This window comes from Muntiacus reevesi, chromosome 22 (genome assembly GCF_963930625.1).
Source record: "Muntiacus reevesi chromosome 22, mMunRee1.1, whole genome shotgun sequence".
NCBI lineage: Eukaryota > Metazoa > Chordata > Mammalia > Artiodactyla > Cervidae > Muntiacus > Muntiacus reevesi.
The window spans coordinates 30,663,585-30,681,653 of NC_089270.1; the positions used below are offsets into that span (position 1 = coordinate 30,663,585).

Consider the following 18,069-nt stretch of genomic DNA (forward strand, 5'->3'; position numbering starts at 1 on the left):
TTCAGATAGATTTTTTTTAAAGGTGTTATTAGCATGTAACATTGTATTAGTTGCAGTTGGTGACAAAAATGTTAATCAATAGTCAACATATGAAAGAAATGGACAATTTTATTTGAGCCAATCTGAGGATTATAACCCTGGAGAAAATCTGTCAGGAATCTCTGAGGAATGTTCTGCCCATTAGAAGTTAAAGAACTGTCATATAAGTTTTTGAGAGAAAGGGTTTTACATCACAACATTTGATTGCCAGTTTATGTAGTCCTAAAAAATGAGTAGTGGGTCATTGTGACCACTGAAGAGGTTAAGGAAGGAATGTTACCTCCTAAGGAGTTACCTTGCTAGTGCAAGGAAGAAAATTTTTCTTTTTTGTAAGCAAGTTTTCCTGTGTCTTCTAAGGGGATCTAGTTAACGTTTAATGCAGAAGCACATTGCAGACTAAAATGGGGACTGCCTCAACTGGCAGAGAAATTTTTATGCAAAAATTTTCTGTCCTGCCTTAAAATAATTTTGTTTCAACAGAGGTATACAACAAAATGATTAGACATTTGTACATATTGTGAAACAATCACCACAATAACTCTAGATAATATCCATCACTACACATAAATACAAAAGGTTTTTACTTGAGAACTCTTAATATCTACTTTCTTAGTACCTTTCAAACATAATAAGTTATTAGTGACTAGAGTCACCAGCCTGTAAATTACACTCCCTAATTACTTACTTTAGAACTGGAACTTTGTACCATTTGACCACCTTCACCTACCTGTTGTGACCATGCTCCAACCCTAGCATCTGGCAACCACCAATCTTCTCAGTGTCTGTAGCTTGTTTTAGTTTTAGTTTTGTTTTCTCTTTAGATTCCACATATAAGTGATCTATTTCCCTGTCTTACTTCACTTAACATAATATCCTCAAGGTTCATCCACGTTGAGGCAAATGGCAAGTTTTCCTTGTTACTCATGACTTAATAATATTCCACTCCATCTCTCATCATGTTTTCTTTTTCCATTCACCTATTTATAAACACCTAATTTGTTTCCATGTTTTTGGCTATTGTAAATTTGTAGATAATGCTTCAATGAGCCTGAGAGTGCAGCGATTTGTTTTTGTTTGTTTGCTTGCTTGTTTGTTTTGCTTTATTCTTTTTTAATATTATATCCAGAAGTGGAAATTTTGGATCACATGGTAGCTTTATTTTAAAATTTTGAGGAATCGCCATCACATTTTCCATATTGGCTATACTGATTTACGTTTGCATTAACAGTGTAAAGTTGTCTCTTTCCACTACCTTCACCAACATTTGTTGTCTCTTATCATCTTGATGATCATCATCATAACAGGTACAAGATGTTACTTCCTTGTAGTTTTGCTTCGAATTTTCTTGGTAACTAGTAACGTTGAGCATCATTTCATATTCTTATTAACTATTTGAATCTTTTCCTCAAAAAATGTTTATTCAGGTCTTCAGCTAATTTTTTTTTTCAGCTAATTTTTTAAGGAATTATTTGTTTTTGTGCTATTGAATTTTGTGAGTTCTCCCTATATTTTAGATGGTAACACCTAGGTGAGAAAAGAAAAGCAAAAGGCAAAGGAGAAAATGAAAGATATACCTATCTGAATACAGAGTTCTAAGGAATATAAGTGAGAGATAAAAAACTCCTACTAAGTGATCTATACAAAGAAATAGAGGAGAACAATAGAATGGGAATGGTTAGAGATCTCTTCAAGAAAATTAGAGATACCAAGGGAATGTTTCATGCAAAGATGGGCACAAAAAAGGGCAGAAATTGTATGGACCTAACAGTAGCAGAAGATATTAGGAAGAGGTGGCAAAGATGCACAAAGGAACTGTACAAAAAAGATCTCCATGACCTAGATAACCTCTATGGTGTGATCACTCACCAACAGCCAGACATACTGGAATGAAAAGTCAAGTAGGCCTTAGGAAGCATCACTATTGGCAAAGCTAGTGGAGGTGATGGAATTCCAGTTGAGCTAGTTTAAACTCTAAAAGATGATGCAGTGAAAGTGCTGTACTCAATATGCCTGCAAATTTGGAAAACTCAGCAGTGGCCACAGGACTGGAAAAGGTCAGTATTCATTCAAAATCCAAAGAAAGGCAATGCCAAAGAATGTTCAAACTACTGCTCACTTCCACTCATTTCACAGGCTAGTACAGTGATGCTGAAAATTCTCCAAGCTAGACTTCAACAGTACATGAACCAATGACTTCCAGATGTTCAAGCTGGATTTAGAAAAAGAAGAGGAACCAGAGATCCAGCAGAAATTGTTAAAATCTGCTAGATCCTAGAAAAGTAAGAGAATTCCAGAAAGACATCTACATCTGTTTTATTGACTACACCAAAGTCTTTGACTGTGTGGATCACAACAAATTGGAAAATTCTTCAAGAAAGCAAACACTAGCCCACCTTACCTACCTCCCGAGAATCTTGTGTGCAGGTCAAGAAGCAACAGTTAGAACTGGACATGGAACAACAGACTGGTTCCAAATTGGGAAAGGAGTCCATCAAGGCTGTATATTGTCACCTTGCTTAATTAACTTATATGCAGAGGACATCATGTGAAATGACAGTCTGGATGAAACACAAGCTGGAATCAAGACTTCTGGGAGAAACACCAATAACCTCAGAAATGCAGATGACAACACCCTTATGGCAGAAATCAAAGAGGAACTAAAGAGTCACTTGCTGAAGGTGAGATAGGAGAATCAAAAGACTGGCTTAAAACTCAACATTCTAAAACAAAGATCATGGCATTTGGTCCCATCAGTTCATGGAAAAACATGGGCAGAAAATGAAAACAGTAAGAGACCATATTTTCTTGGGCTCCAAAATCACTGCAGATGGTGACAGCAGCCATGAAATTAAAAGAAAAGCTATGACCAACCTAGACAGCATATTAAAAAGCAGAGACATAGCTTTGGCAACAAAGGTCCATATAGTCAAATTTATAGTTTTTCCAATAGTTATGTATGGATGCAAGAGTTGGACCATAAAGGAGGCTGAGTGCCAAAGAATTGATGCTTTGAACTGTGGTGTTGGAGAAGACTCTTGAGAGTCCCTTAGACTGCAAGAAGATTCAACCCATCAATCCTAAAGGAAATCAATCCTGAATATTCATTGAAAGGACTGATGCTGAAACTGTAGTTCGAATGCTTTGGCCACCTAAATGTGAAGAGCCAACTCCTTAGAAAAGACCCTGATGCTGGGAAAGATTGAAGGCAGGAGGAACTGGGAACCACAGAAGATGAGATGGTTGGATGGCATCACCAACCAAATTCAGTGGACATGAGTTTGAGTCAGTTCTGGGAGATGGTGAAGGACTGGGAAGCCTGGTGTGCTGCAGTTGATGGTGTCACCAAGAGCCATACATGAGTGAGTGACTGAACAACAATAACAACACATACACAAACTTATGTTTTGCAAAATTTTTCTCTATTCATAGGCTGCCTTCTTCTTTTGTTGATCATTTTCCTTTTTTTCTGAGCAGTGTGCAGTAACTTCTAGTTGTAAGTAGTTCCACTTGTTCATTTATAATTTTGTTGCTTCTACTTTAGGTGTCATATTTAAATTCACTGTCATGATGAATGTCAAGACTTATTTCCCATTGTTTTCTTTGAGGAATTTTATGGTTTTAGGTCTTATATTTAAGCCTGATCCATTTTAATATAATTTTGTAGTGGAGTAAGTTCATTGAATATTTTTGGCTTCCTTGTGAAATACTAGTTGACTAAATATGCATGAGTTTATCTTTAGGCTTTTGCTTCTGTTCCAATGGACCTGGTGACTGTTTTTAAACCTATGTATTGTTTTGATTACTATGCTTTTATAATATTCTTTAAAATTAAAGTGTGTGATGCCTACAGCTTTGTTTTTCTTCCTCGGGAATGATTTGTCCACTTGGAACTTTTTCATTTTCATATAAACTTTTATTATTTTCCTTGTTACTAATTTTAACAGATGTATCTCTAATACCCTATCATTACTAAAAATTGTGTTTATTCATAAAAATGTCAAAAAATTATAGCTATAATCTCTTATTTTATATAGTCACTTCCTTTTTTGAGTATCTATTCAATATTTCCTCTGAGAAATAATTCAACATCTCACAAACAACATGAGTGTTTCTAATGAACTCTGCTGCCTGGCAATATGCAATATGTTAAAAAAAATTCATATGACCTAGTCAAGGTCGACATGTTGCACTGAAACTTCTTCTGGGCATTTTGTGACAGAAACAGGTGCTTATATCTCTAGACATGGCCCTATAAGATGTGGGCAGAAACCATCACACATCCATGTTGAGAGTTCAAGCTACAAAAGGCAACACTAAGAAAAAAATAACTTAAAATCTCATCTAGGTTACATTTTCTGATCATGGATTAAGCCTTGATTGATCTACGACTTGGTTGAACTTGTTTGTTCACTTCTGGTCCCAGCAGTCTGACACTCAGTTTGGGTACATCTTTTTGAGTGAAGCCTTAGTAATAGGGTATTACTCTGTGCCTTATTCTTCCATAATTATTAGCAACTTAGAATATTTTTTGGTGGAATATATCAATAATCTGAGAAGAAGAGTAAAAACTTGATAAATAGAAGAAACATATTTCTTTTACTCTCATAAATGTTAAAATGCTCTAAGATATAGATATAATTTAGCTATTCAGAATTTAAAATCTTCATTATGTTATGTATTGCAAGTATGTTTTCAAATTTTAAAAATGTAACACATAATTTATAAAATTATTCATTAAAACATGTCATAGATATGTTCAAATAATTGATGAGAAAAAAAAAAAAGAAAGCCAGCATTCATTACAAAAAATTGAGAAGCTTTTTATAAATCTTATAAAAAGGGGATAAAGGAATTTTAGAATAAAAGTCCTAGGTTAGAAAAAACAATGGTCAAAAAATATCCTATAGAGCAATAAAATTGAAATTTGGGAGATGATATTTTCTACTAGACAGTTAACAATTAACTTCAATGTATTTTAGCTCAAAAATAAATTTTAAAAAAATGATAAAGTAAAACCTATGTACATTTTCCTAAAGATATGTGCTGAGTATGAAAGTGGGTATTGCCATTACCGGAATAAAACCTCTCATTTACTGAGATTTGCCTTGATCTCTTATGCAGCTGCATCTTCCTAGGAGTTCAAATCCCTTACATTTTCTAATCAAAACTTTAACACACTTAGAACATCAAGGAGAATATTCAAAAAGTCATGTGGTGAGAAACCAGATGGCTATGGTTTCCTCCTATCAGTGACATGGAGCACATATTTCAAAAAGACACCAAAAGCTGGGTAAGCTTCATTATAAAATAGAAACTATTTCACCACCAGATTATTTTGCAGTGCAATATCTTCACCAATGAGGATAAAATCTTGTAAAATAAGAAATTTCATTAATGATAGCAAAGGAGACAGTCACTTTAAGAATTGTATTAAAAGTACTCAGGATGTAATTAGTTGTAATAGCACACTTGAAAACAATAGAAACGAGATGGGTAAAGCACAAGTTGTTTTTCAACATAATCAGAAACTTTTGGAGCAATGAGGGTGAGATGAATTGGAATTCCAGAAAAGAAGGTGTGACTCTACCACAGAAGGCTGTGGATTGCTGCCTATTTCTTGTACTTAGTAGAAGCACATGAGTGGGTTTAGGTTTAGCTCAAGATGAAAGACTCCATTGACAGAGAGAAAGCAACAGGCTTTTGGTTTTATTCCATATTTAAATCTGTGCTTACTTTTTCATATTCTGACTATGTGTATTCTTTAGGCCAATTGATTTAACCTGGATTGCATAGGCTCAGTATTGGTCTTTAAGAATTTACTTAGAAAATTAGGTGAAGATATATCTCTCTTTTAACATATCAGATTCCTTTCCCTCTATTATCCTTCATTTTTATTCAGGAAAACCTACCACAATATGTGAGATTATGGGGAAAGCTGACATGTGGTTGTTTCGAAGTTACTGGGATTTTGAATTTCCTCAACCTTACTTACCTAATACTGAGTTTGTTGGAGGACTGCACTGCAAGCCTGCAAAGCCACTACCTAAGGTAATTAAATGTGCTTATTATTTTCCTTCATGAATGAAGTGTGAAGTGTTAGTCACTCAGGTGTATCTGACTCTTTGCGACCCCATGAACTGTATGTAACCCACCAGGGTCTTCCGTCCATGGAATTTTCCAGGCAAGAATACTGGAGTGGAATTGCCATTCCCTTCTCCATGGGATCTTTCTGACCCAGCTATGAGTATTTATCTCTTAAAATGATTTCTGGTTTATGGTTAACAATATTTGATCCCCAAACAGAGAAAACAGACATAGAATTCAATGGTCATTATTTTCTTAGACTATACACTACAGTAAGAAGGTGAGTAGACTTTATTTTGGATTATGTATTACCATCTGATTGAAGTAATCCTTGATATTTTCTTTTCTTGTTCAAAGACTATTCATTACACATGAAAATGTATTGTATAAAATATTTCCTAGCATCTTATGAATACCATGCTTTTTTTTTTTTCCCTAAGTCGTTTAAGTCGTGTCTAACTCTGTGCGACCCCATAGACAGCAGCCCACCAGGCTCCTCTGTCCCTGGGATTCTCCAGGCAAGAATACTGGAGTGGGTTGCCATTTCCTTCTCCAATGCATGCATGCATGCTAAGTCGCTTCAGTCGTTTCCGATTCTGTGCGACCCTATGGACAGCAGCTCACCAACCTCCCCTGTCCAAGGGATTCTCTAGGCAAGAACACTGGAACGGGTTGCCATTTCCTTCTCCAATACTATGCTATAATTGAACATAAAGATAACATTATATCTTAAGTCAAATCATCTGTAAACGTAGTGTAATGGTTAATTTTATCTGTTAACCTGCCTGGCTAGGTACCCAGCTACTTAGACAAACATTTTTCTAGAAGTTACTGAGAAGGTCTTTTTAGATGAAATCAACTTTTGAGTATGTGGACCCTAAAAAACAAATTACTCTTCATTATGTGGGTAAGCCTCATCCAATTAGTTGAAGATGTGACTAGAACAAAAGATTGAATTCTACCTATAGGTTGCCTTCAGACTTAAACCACAGCAGTGGCTCTTCTCTGAGTCTCCAGCCTAATGTGCTGTTCTGCAGATTAAACTTGCCAACTTCCATAACCATGTGGGAAATCCCTTAATATAAATTTCTTCCCTGTCTTTCCATTTCAAACCTCACATATTTTTTTCTTATCTTATTTAATTGGCTTAGTTTTGCTAGCATTTCAACACAGGATGAAAAGACTTATTTTTATTTTAGTATGATTGAGTATACTGTTTTTATTTTTAATTCAAAATTATATATTTCTAGTATATTCCTATAATCCTCAGAGTATGCTTTATAGGTATTTTGACATTACTTGTCTGGTCAGATGTTACATGGCTATCTCATTCCTAATCATGTATGTGGAAACTTCTATGAAAAAAAAAATATATATATATAATCAAAATAAAAGAAAATAGAAATTTAGAAAACAGAGAAAAGTAAATATACCAAAATTGTATCATTGTACTGACTGTGATTCATCAGAAAAGTGAAAGATAATCTTATTAGCATCTAAGGCTAAGTATACAGCGCATCACCTGAACTATTTAACTTAAAGGTAGAAATTTGCTCTGCTAGCTACTGCTGTGTAGACTTGTACAAATTACTTAACCTTACTGAGATAGATTTCCCATCTGTAAATGTATACATATCTCATAAAATCACCATATATCTAAGTTAACTGATACATGTAAAGAGCTCAGCAAATGGCAAAAGATAACAGGCAGTCAATAATTTGTAAACACAAACGCACAAGCACAAAGACACACACACACCTCAAATATGCTTTACTAAATGAGCCTTTAGTAACAATAACTTTAATTCACCCAATAAGGATCTCAGGTCATCTATTACAGACTGGGACTTCCCCGGTGGCTCAGAGGTTAAAGCGTCTGCCTGCAATGTGGGAGACCTGGGTTTGATCCCTGGGTCGGGAAGATCCCCTGGAGAAGGAAATGGCTACCCACTCCAGTATTCTTGCCTGGAGAATCCCATGGACGGAGGATCCTGGTGGGCTACACTAGTCCATGGGGTTGCAAAGAGTCAGACACGACTGAGAGACTTCACTTTCTTTCTTTCTATTATACACTGAAATGGTTAACATAATGAAAATACATAATTGTTCTAATAATTCAGACACATTGAAAAAAGGTTGTGACGTCTATTATAACTGTAAATTTTTATATTTCAAAGACTGTTTTCTTCACAGGAGCTCGAAGAGTTTGTTCAAAGCTCTGGAAAAGATGGAGTCGTGGTGTTTACTCTGGGGTCAATGATCAAAAACCTCTCAGAAGAAAAGTCTAATATGATCGCGTCAGCCCTTGCCCAGATTCCACAGAAGGTCAGATAATATTTATTTCAGGGATATTATTTTAAAATCCATGATCACCATAAAGTATATTTTTAAAATGCAGGACAGGCTATTGATAGTGTTAGTCTCAACTTAAGTGAGCTCTAAAGAAAAAGTATAAATGATAAAAGGGGGTATTTAATTGCTATCTTGTTTTAAACCTGGCATTATTAACAGAAAATCCTATTGCAGTATTTTCTTTAAATAATGAACTAAAATTAATCATATGCTACTGTTAAAGCATCAGTCAGCTTTGGGCCTAGGTTTTAAGTCATTCATGTAATTTAACATTTTTTGCTGTTCTTATATATATATTTTAAATCTGTAGCATATAAACAAGTTACAAATAACATGACAGAGAATAAAGGAAAAGATATTCAAAATAATAGGCTTGATTCACAGCACAGCATGTCTTGGGACTATATTTTCTTATAATGAATGATTTTGAACATTGTCTTAATTAAACCTGGAAACAAGAGCATATATTCTAATATTAAGCCTAAATAATGTTCCTTCTAATAATCCTAAATAATTAATCCTAAAAATAACCCTAAATGAAATCCTAAATAATGATTCTTAACAGTTAAAACTTTAATAATCCAGTAAAAGATTTAGGAGTATACTTTACAATATTCCAGCAAACTAATTTTTTTATTGACATCATTCTAGGTTATAACTGTGTGACACCTTTTCCCTAGCTTTAGATAAAATAGACCATTAAAGCAATTGTGTTTCAAATAATTATGACAATTTTTATATTTATATCCAAATTACTTTCAAAAATTGCTTTGTAGAAATAATACCCATTAAGCATTTAATCTAAAAAAATCTTCATAAAATTATTGCATTTTTAATTGCATTAAAACACAGTGCTTAGGAGTGGCATCAAGGAAGGGCTAGAGGCACCAAGAACTCTCTCTCCAAAACTATGTTGAATAAGAGTGACAAGAGGGAACATCCTTTTCGTGTTTCTGGTCTTAGAAGAAATGCTTTGTTTTTCATCATTGAGAATAATGTTTGCTACAAGTTAGTCATATATGGCCTCTATTTTGTTGAGGTAACTTTCCTCTAGGCACACTTTCTGCAGAGTTTTGGTTTTTTTTTTTTTTTTTAATAATAAATGTATGTTGAATTTTGTCAAAAGATTTTCCTGGATCAATTGAGATGATCATATGGCTTTACTACTGCGTTTGTTAATGTGTTTCCCTGATAGCTCAGTTGGTAAAGAAACCAACTGCAATACAGGAGACCCCAGTTCAACCACTAGGTTGGGAAGATCCGCTGGAGAAGGGATAGGCTACCCACTCCAGTATTCTTGGGCTTCCTTTGTGACTCAGCTAGTAAAGAATCCAGTTGCAATGCAGGAGACCTGGGTTCTGTCCCTGGGTTGGGAAGATCCCCTGGATAAGGGAAAGGTTAACCACTCCAGAATTCTGTCCTGGAGAATTCCATGAACTGTAGAGTCCATGGAGTCGCAAAGAGTCAGACACGACTGAGAGACTTTCACTTTGCTAATGTCGTGTATCATATAGATTGATTTATGTATATTGGACAATCCTTGCATCTCTGGAATAAATCCCACTTTATTGTAGTGTACAGACCTTTACATGTATTGGGTTCAGATTGCTGGTGTTCTGTTGAAGACTTTGGCATCTATGTTTATCAGTGATATTGGCCTATAATATTCTTTTTTTGTGATATCTTTGTCTGATTTTGGTATCAGGGTGATGGTCGTCTTATATAATGAGTTTCAGAATATTCTTTTCTCTGCAATTTTCTGAAGAGTTTCAGAAAGATAGATGTTAATTTTTAAATTTTGATAGAATTTGCCTGTGAAGTCACGAGGTTCTGGACTTTTGTTTGTTGGAGGATTTTTAATCACAGTTTCAATTTCAGTACTTGTGATTGGTTTGTTTATATTTTCTATTTTTTTTCCTGATTCAGTCTTGGGAGATTGTACACTTCTAAGACTGTCCATTTCTTCCATGTCATGCAATTGTCTTTTATTGATGAACAGTTGCTTTTAGTACTCTCTTAGTTTCTTTTGTATTTCTGTATTGTGCATTGTAACTTCTTTCTCATTTCTCATTTTATTGATTTGAGCCTTCTCCCTTTTTTGTTTGATGAGTTTGGCTAAAGTTTTGCTAATTTTGCTTATTTTCTCAAAGAACCAGATATTAGTTTCATTGAACTTTGCTACTATTTTCTTTGCCTCTGTTTCATTTATTACTGCTTTGATCATTATGACTTCATTCTGCTAACTTTGGTTTTGTTTATTCTTCTTTCTCTAGTTGCTTCAGGTTAAGGTTAGGATATTTACTTGAGATTTTTCTTATTTTTTGAGGTAAGATTGTATTCCTAAAACTTCCCTTCTTAGAACTGTTTTTAGTGTCCTATGTGTTTGTGATATCGTATATTTGCTGTCATTAATCCTTAGATTTAAAAAAATTTCCTCAGTGATTACTGTTTGTTTAGTAACATATTGTTTAGCCTCCATGTGTTTGTGTTTTCTTACATCCCCCCCCCCCAACTGATTTCTAATCTCATAGCTTTGTGATCAGAAAAGATGCTTGATACAAATTCAATTATCTTAAATTTACTAAAACTCACTTTGTGACCCAAGATGTGATTTATCTTGGAGAATGTTCTGCGTCCACTTGAGGAGAAACTATATTCTGCTGCTTTCAGATGGAATGTCCTGTAAATATCAATGAAGTCTATTTGATCTAATGTATTATTTAACGCTTGTGTTTTCTTATTGATTTTCTGTCTGGATGATCTGCTCATTGGTGTAAGTGCCCCACTATTATTGTATTACTGTTGAATTCTCTTTTTATAGAAGGCTGTTAGCACTTGTCTCCTATGTTGGGTGCATATACATTTGCAACTACTATTACTTCTTTTTACACTTATCCATTGATTATTATGCAGTGCCCTTTATTTTCTACTGTAACAGTTCTTGAAGTAAAGTCTATTTTGTGTGATACAAGTATCACTACAATTTTCTTTCACTTTCCATTTGCATGGAATATCTTTTTCCATCTCCTCACTTTCAGTCAGTATGTGTCCCTAGGTCTAAAGTAAGTTTCTTGTAGACAGCATATATATGAATGTGGTTTTCTTTATCAATTATCAGTTTATGTCTTTTGGTTAGAGCTTTTAATCTATTTATATTTAAGGTAATTATTGATGTGTATGTTCCTGTTGCCATTTTCTTAATTGTTTGGGGTTTGTTTCCATAGATCTTTTTCTTCCCTTCTTCCCCCCCCCCCCCCTCTTCTATTGTGGTTGAATGACTGTCTTTTGTGTTGTGCTTGGATTGCTTTTTCTTTTCTATATGTGTATCTATTGTAGATTTTGCTTTGCATTTCCCATAAGGTTTTGATACAGCATCTATCTATCTATCTATCGATTGATCTATCTATCTATCTATCTATATATGGTTGTTTTAAGTTGCTCATCTTTTAATTTCAAAAATACATTTCCAATATCTGTAACCTCCACTTGTCACCATTGCTGATTTTGACATCATATTTGTGTGTGGATGTTATCCTGTCTTTACTGTATGTTTGCCTTTTGTATGCTTAGTCACTCAGTCATGTCCAACTCTTTGTGAACCCATGGACTGTAGCCCATCAGGCTCCTCTGTCCATAGGGATTCTTCAGGCAAGAAGAAAACAATAAAGAGAATAAAATGAAGTAGGAAGTAAGTAAAATACTGATAAAGGAGGAAAATTAAAGAACCAAAAAAAAAAAAAAAAAAATCTGGAGCTAAAAATTACAATAACTGAAATGAAAAATTCACATCATGGGTTCCAGATCAGACATGACTATGCAGAAGTATCAGCAAACTTGAAGAAAGGATCATCAAAACTATCAAATTGGAGGAACAGAAAGAAAAAAATAAATGTAGAAAAATGAACCCTAAGGCACTTGTGGGACACTTCCTTTTGAATAATCATAGAGACTGTAGGACTTCTCAAAAAAGAGAAATGGACAGAAAGGATATTAAAGAAATAATGGCATGAAAGAATCCAGATTTAATGAGATACATCATGAATATGCAAGTTTAAGAAGCTTAGAGAATTTCAAGTAGGATAAAATCAAAAAGATCTATAGAAAGACATATTAAACTCAAGCTGTTGAAAGCCAAAGACAATGAAAAATTACTGAAAGGAGCCGCTGCTGCTAATCACTTCAGTCGGTCCGACTCTGTGCGACCGCTTAGACAGCAGCCCACCAGGCTCCGCCTTCCCTGGGATTCTCCAGGCAAGAATACTGAAGACTGAAAGGAGCTAGACAGAAGTAATTCATCACATAAAAGATATCTTCACTAAGATGATCAGCAAATTTCTCATCAGAAATTCTGAAAGCCAGAAGGCAGTAGATTGATACATTCTAAGTGCTGAAAGAAAAAAAAAAAAGTTAATTGACAATTTCGTCAGACAAAATTTCCTTCAAAGATGAGGTAGAAATTAAGACGTTAACAGAAAAACAAAAGCTGAGATACATCATTACCATTAGATTTTGCCTATAAAAAAAATACAAAAGGGACTCTTTGGATGAAATGAAAAGTTGCCAGATATTAAAGAAAACCACATGGAGATATAAATGGCTTCAGTAAAGGTAAGATCAAAAGTAATTTTAAAAGCTGATCTCATTCTAAATTTGGTTGTAACTCCAATTTATTTTATTTTCTCAATTAAAATAAAATACATAAAGCAATTACAATTTATGCAATTAAGAACACTGATTAAATATGCAATTTATGACATCAATTACAGAAAGAGTTGAATGGAGATATTAAAAAGCAGAGTTTTTGTATGCTTTGATGTTAACAATAAATACATCAAAAAATAAATCCCAAGAAAAATTAAAAATAGGTTTTAAATAAATGAAAACACAAGAGATCAAAGCAAGAGATTCATAGGAAGAAGGGATCAGAGGGAACTTTATATCTGTCTGTGCCTTTGTTTAAAATGAAGAAAGATCTAAAGCCAATAATCTAATATTATACCTTAAAGAAATATAAAATGAAGGCAAACTACACCCAGAGCTTGTAAAAGGAAACAAATAATGAAGATTAGAGCAGAGATTAAAATAAGATAAAAAAAATAGAAAATCAGTAAACCCAAAAGCTAGTTGATTGAACTATTATCAAAATATTAGCTAAACTGGCAAAAAAAAAAAAAAAAAAAAAAAGAATAGATGCAAATAAAGTCAGAAATGAACCTACAGAGATTACTAATGGTGTCATAAATATAAAAAGGATTACAGGAAACTAGGATAGAAGTGTAGCCAAAACAGCAGAGTAGGAAGATGCTAAGTTCACTTCTTCCCTCTGGCATACCAAAAGAGCAAAACTTTATAGAGCAACTATTAATGAGAAAAACCAGAAGACTAGCAGAAAAGACCTTGATGTCCACATACAAAGGAAGAAAATTGGACTCTCACCTTATAACATATACAAAAAATCAACTCAAAAGCTATCAGGGACTTAAACTTTGAAGTAAAAATATAACATTTTTATAAGAAAATCCTGAGAGAAAACTTCATCACAGTGGATTTTGCTATGATTTATTTCATAGGTAAGACAACAAATGCAAAAGCAGAAAGAATATATATAAATTAGACTTCTTCAAATGAAGACCTTTGTGCATCAAAACTTACTATCAAGAAAGTGAGATAAAACGTACAGATTGTGAGAAAATCTTTCCAAATTATGTATCTGGTAAGGAATTAATGTGCACAATACATAAAAAAACTGCTACAGTTCAACAACAACAACAACAACAAAACCTAATTGAAAAATGGAAAAGTACTTGAATAGATTTCTTCACAGAATATACAAATGGTCAAAAAATATATGAAAAGAAGCTCAAGATTATTCATCATTATGGAAATGAAAATCAAAAGCATGTAAAATTAACACTTCATTTAATAGGATATCTATTATCAGAAAAAGAAGGGGGAAAAAGAAAAATAACATGTTGGTGAGAATATAGAGAAATAGGAATTGGTGGACTGCTACGAGGAATAAAAATGATGCATCTACTGTGAAAAACATTTTTATGGTTTCTTGGAAAGTTAAACATAGGATCACATGAACTAGACATTCTGTCTTGGCTATATATTGAAAGGAATTGAAATCAGTGATTAAAACACATATTTGTACATTAATAGGCATAGTAACTTAATGACTCAGATAATCATGATGCTGTGATCACTCATCTAGAGCCAGACATCTTGGAGCACAAAGTCAAGTGACCCTTAAGAAACATCACTATGAACAAAGCTAGTGCAGGTGATGGAATTCCAGCTGACCTATTTCTAATCCTAAAATAAGATGCTGTTACAGTGCTGCACTCAATATGCCAGCAAATGTGATAAACTCATCACTGGACACAAGGATGGAAAAGGTCAGTTTTCATTCCAACCCCAAAGAAAAGCAATGTCAAAGAAGCTACCACACAATTGCACTCATTTCACATGATAACAAGGTCATGCTCAAAATCTCCAAGATAGGCTTAAACAGTATATGAACCAAGAACTTCCAGATGTTCAAGCTGGATTTAGAAAAGGAAAAGGAACCAGAGATCAAAATGACAACATCCACTGGACCCTAGAAAAAGCAAAAGAATTCCATAAAAACATCTACTTCTGATTTATTGACTATGCTAAAACCTTTGTGTGGATTACAACAAACTTGGAAAACTCTTCAAGAGATGGGAATACGAGACCACTTTATCTACCTCCTGTGAAACCTGTATGCAAGTCAAGAAGCAACTGTTAGAACCAGGCCTGGACCAATGGACTGATTCAAAATTGGGAAAGGAGTATGTCAAGCCTGTATATTGTCACCCTGTTTATTTAAATTATACACAGAGTACATCATGTGAAACGCTGGGTTGGAAGAAGCACAAGCTGGAATCAAGACTGTTAGGAGAAATATCAATAACCTCAGATATGCAGATGACAACACCTTTATGGCAGAGGGCAAAGAGGAACTAAAGAGCCTCTTGATGAAGGTGAAAGAGGATAGTGAAAAAGCTGACTTAAAACTCAACATTCAAAAAACTAAGGTCATGGCATCCAGTCCCATTGCTTCATGGCAAACAGATTGGGAAAAAATGGAAACAGTGACAGACCTTATTTTCTTGGGCTCCAAAATCACTGCTGATGTTGACTGCAGCCATGAAATTAAAAGATTCCTGCTTCTTGGAGGAAAAGCTATAACAAACAAAGACAGCATATTAAAAAGAAGAGACATTACTTTGCCAACAAATGTCCCTATAGTAAAAACTATGGTGTTTCCAGGGGTCATGTATGGATGTAAGAGTTGGACCATAAAAAAAGCTGACCATTGAAGAACTGATGGTGTTGGAGAAGACTCTTGAGTCCCTTGGACTGCAAGGAGATCAAACCAGTCAATCCTAAAGGAAATCAGTCCTGAATATTCATTGTAAGGATGATACTGAAGCTGACATTCCAATATCTTGGCCATCTGATGTGAAGAGCTGACTCATTAGAAAAGACCCTGATGTTGGAAAAGATTGAAGGCAGGATGAGATGGGGGAAACAGAGAATGCACATTAGTTTTAGCAAGCTCTGGGAGATGGTGAAGGACAGAAAGCATGGTATGGATGCTGTCCATGTGGTTGCAAAGAGTCGGACACAACTGAGCGACTGAACAAGTCAGAGCCACAATTTTCAGGTCAGAAAAATGATGGATAAAGAATTTGCTTTATTTTGTTTTTTATTTTTTGAGGGTTAATAGTTTTTATTTATTTTTAGTTCTGTTTAGTATAGTTACTTTATAAGTTGTATTAGCTTCCACTATACAGCAAACTGAACCGGCTATGTGTATACATATATCACTTTTTGGTGGATTTCCTTCACATATAGATCACCCCAGAGTGTTGAGTAGAGTTCCCTGTACTTTACATCAGGTTCTCATTAGTTATATACTTTAAACATAGTATCAGTTGTGTATATATGTCAATCCCGATTTCCCATTTAATCCCATCTGCCTTCCCCCTTGGTATCCATACATCTGTTCTCTACACCTGTTCCTCTATTTGTGCTTTGTAATTTATTTACCTATATAAATATATGTATATATATGTGTATATAAAGAAATATTATCCAACCTTAAAAAGAAAGTAAGTTATGGTATGTTGAAACAAGTGTGAACCCTGAAATAAAATAATGCTAAATCAGAAGAACACAAATGCTGTATGATTTATGTATACAAATAATGTATGATTCCACTTGTACCTGTTACCTGTGTGTGTGTGTGTTAGTCACTCAGTCATGCCCGACTCTTTGTGACCCCATGGACTGTAGCCTACCAGGCTCCCCTGTCCATGAGATTTTCTAGGCAAGGATACTCAGATACAAGGATACAAGGGTCGCCATTTCCTTCTCCAGGGGATCTTCCAAACTCAGGGATTGAATCCGGGTCTCCGGCACCGCAGGCAGATTCTCTCTCCGATGGAGCTACAAGGGAAGCTCACCTGTTACCTAGGATAGTCCAATTTTATAGAGATGGAAAGTAGGGCAGACATTATCAGGGGATAAGGAATGAGAGCTATCGGGAGTTATTTAGTGATACACAATTGATGTTACAGATAATGAAAATATTTGAGGTAAATGTAGAGTTAATTGGACTTCCCTGGTGGCTTAGTTGGTAAATAATCCACGTGCAATGTGGGAGCCCTGGGTCCTATCCAATGGGTCAGGAAGATCCCCTGGAGGAAGGCATGGCAACCCACTCCAGCAATCTTACCTGGAGACTCCCCATAGACAGAGGAGCCTGGCGGGCTGCAGTCCATGGGGTCACAAAGAGTCCGACACGACTGTGCGACTGGAGGCCATGCCATATAGCTGATGGTTACACAACGCTGTAAATGTTTTAATGTCACCAAACTCTAGATTTACAATATTTTCAAATGCTAAATATAATTATGAATATTTTACTTTATGAGTCTATGTTATTGGTAAGTATGTAAAAAAATAAGTTCAAAAGAGGTAAATAAACATCCCTCCCCTTTGCCTCTGAAATCTTTGTCTCAAAAATCCCCTTTACCAGAGTATCCTACTAACACCAGTATGTAGTTCTTTCAGATGCAGATTGTCGTTTTTCTTCATCTACATCTTCATCATATTTCTTCATCGGGTTAAGTTAGAATTAACCTGAAGATGAAAGGCTATTGATTAGGATTATTGCAAGCCTTTGAAAACATGGTTGTAGTGTTAATGGTTTTTAAACTCTCATTACCTAGTCACTTGGGGACTCAATTTGCTTGTGTATTACCTGGAGGCATCAAATCTGATTAATCACAGGTTGACTTCTGACAGGATGTGATTCTAAAAATTTTCTAATAAAGGCATTCATCTTAATAGGTTCTGTGGAAATACGCAGGAAAGAAACCAGAAACACTAGGAGCCAATACCCGACTATATAAATGGATTCCACAAAATGATCTTCTTGGTAAGACCAAAGAGAAGAAAAATAAGCAGAGCTGAATGAAGTATAATCTGAATGATTACTCAATAATCATACAGATATCCTACAAATTTATATTTAAACAGATATCCTACAAATTTATA

At 34.7% G+C, this 18,069-nt stretch overlaps 1 protein-coding gene across 1 annotated transcript in view; it reads left to right on the top strand.

Moving 5' to 3' along the window:
• LOC136152903 (UDP-glucuronosyltransferase 2C1-like) overlaps positions 1-18,069 on the top strand; it is a 33,397-nt gene that overhangs the window by 2,199 nt on the left and 13,129 nt on the right. The window contains exons 2-4 of the mRNA XM_065914428.1: positions 5,939-6,087; positions 8,317-8,448; positions 17,863-17,950. Coding sequence (XP_065770500.1) covers positions 5,939-6,087; positions 8,317-8,448; positions 17,863-17,950 — 369 coding nt within the window. The remainder of the gene's footprint in view (positions 1-5,938; positions 6,088-8,316; positions 8,449-17,862; positions 17,951-18,069) is intronic.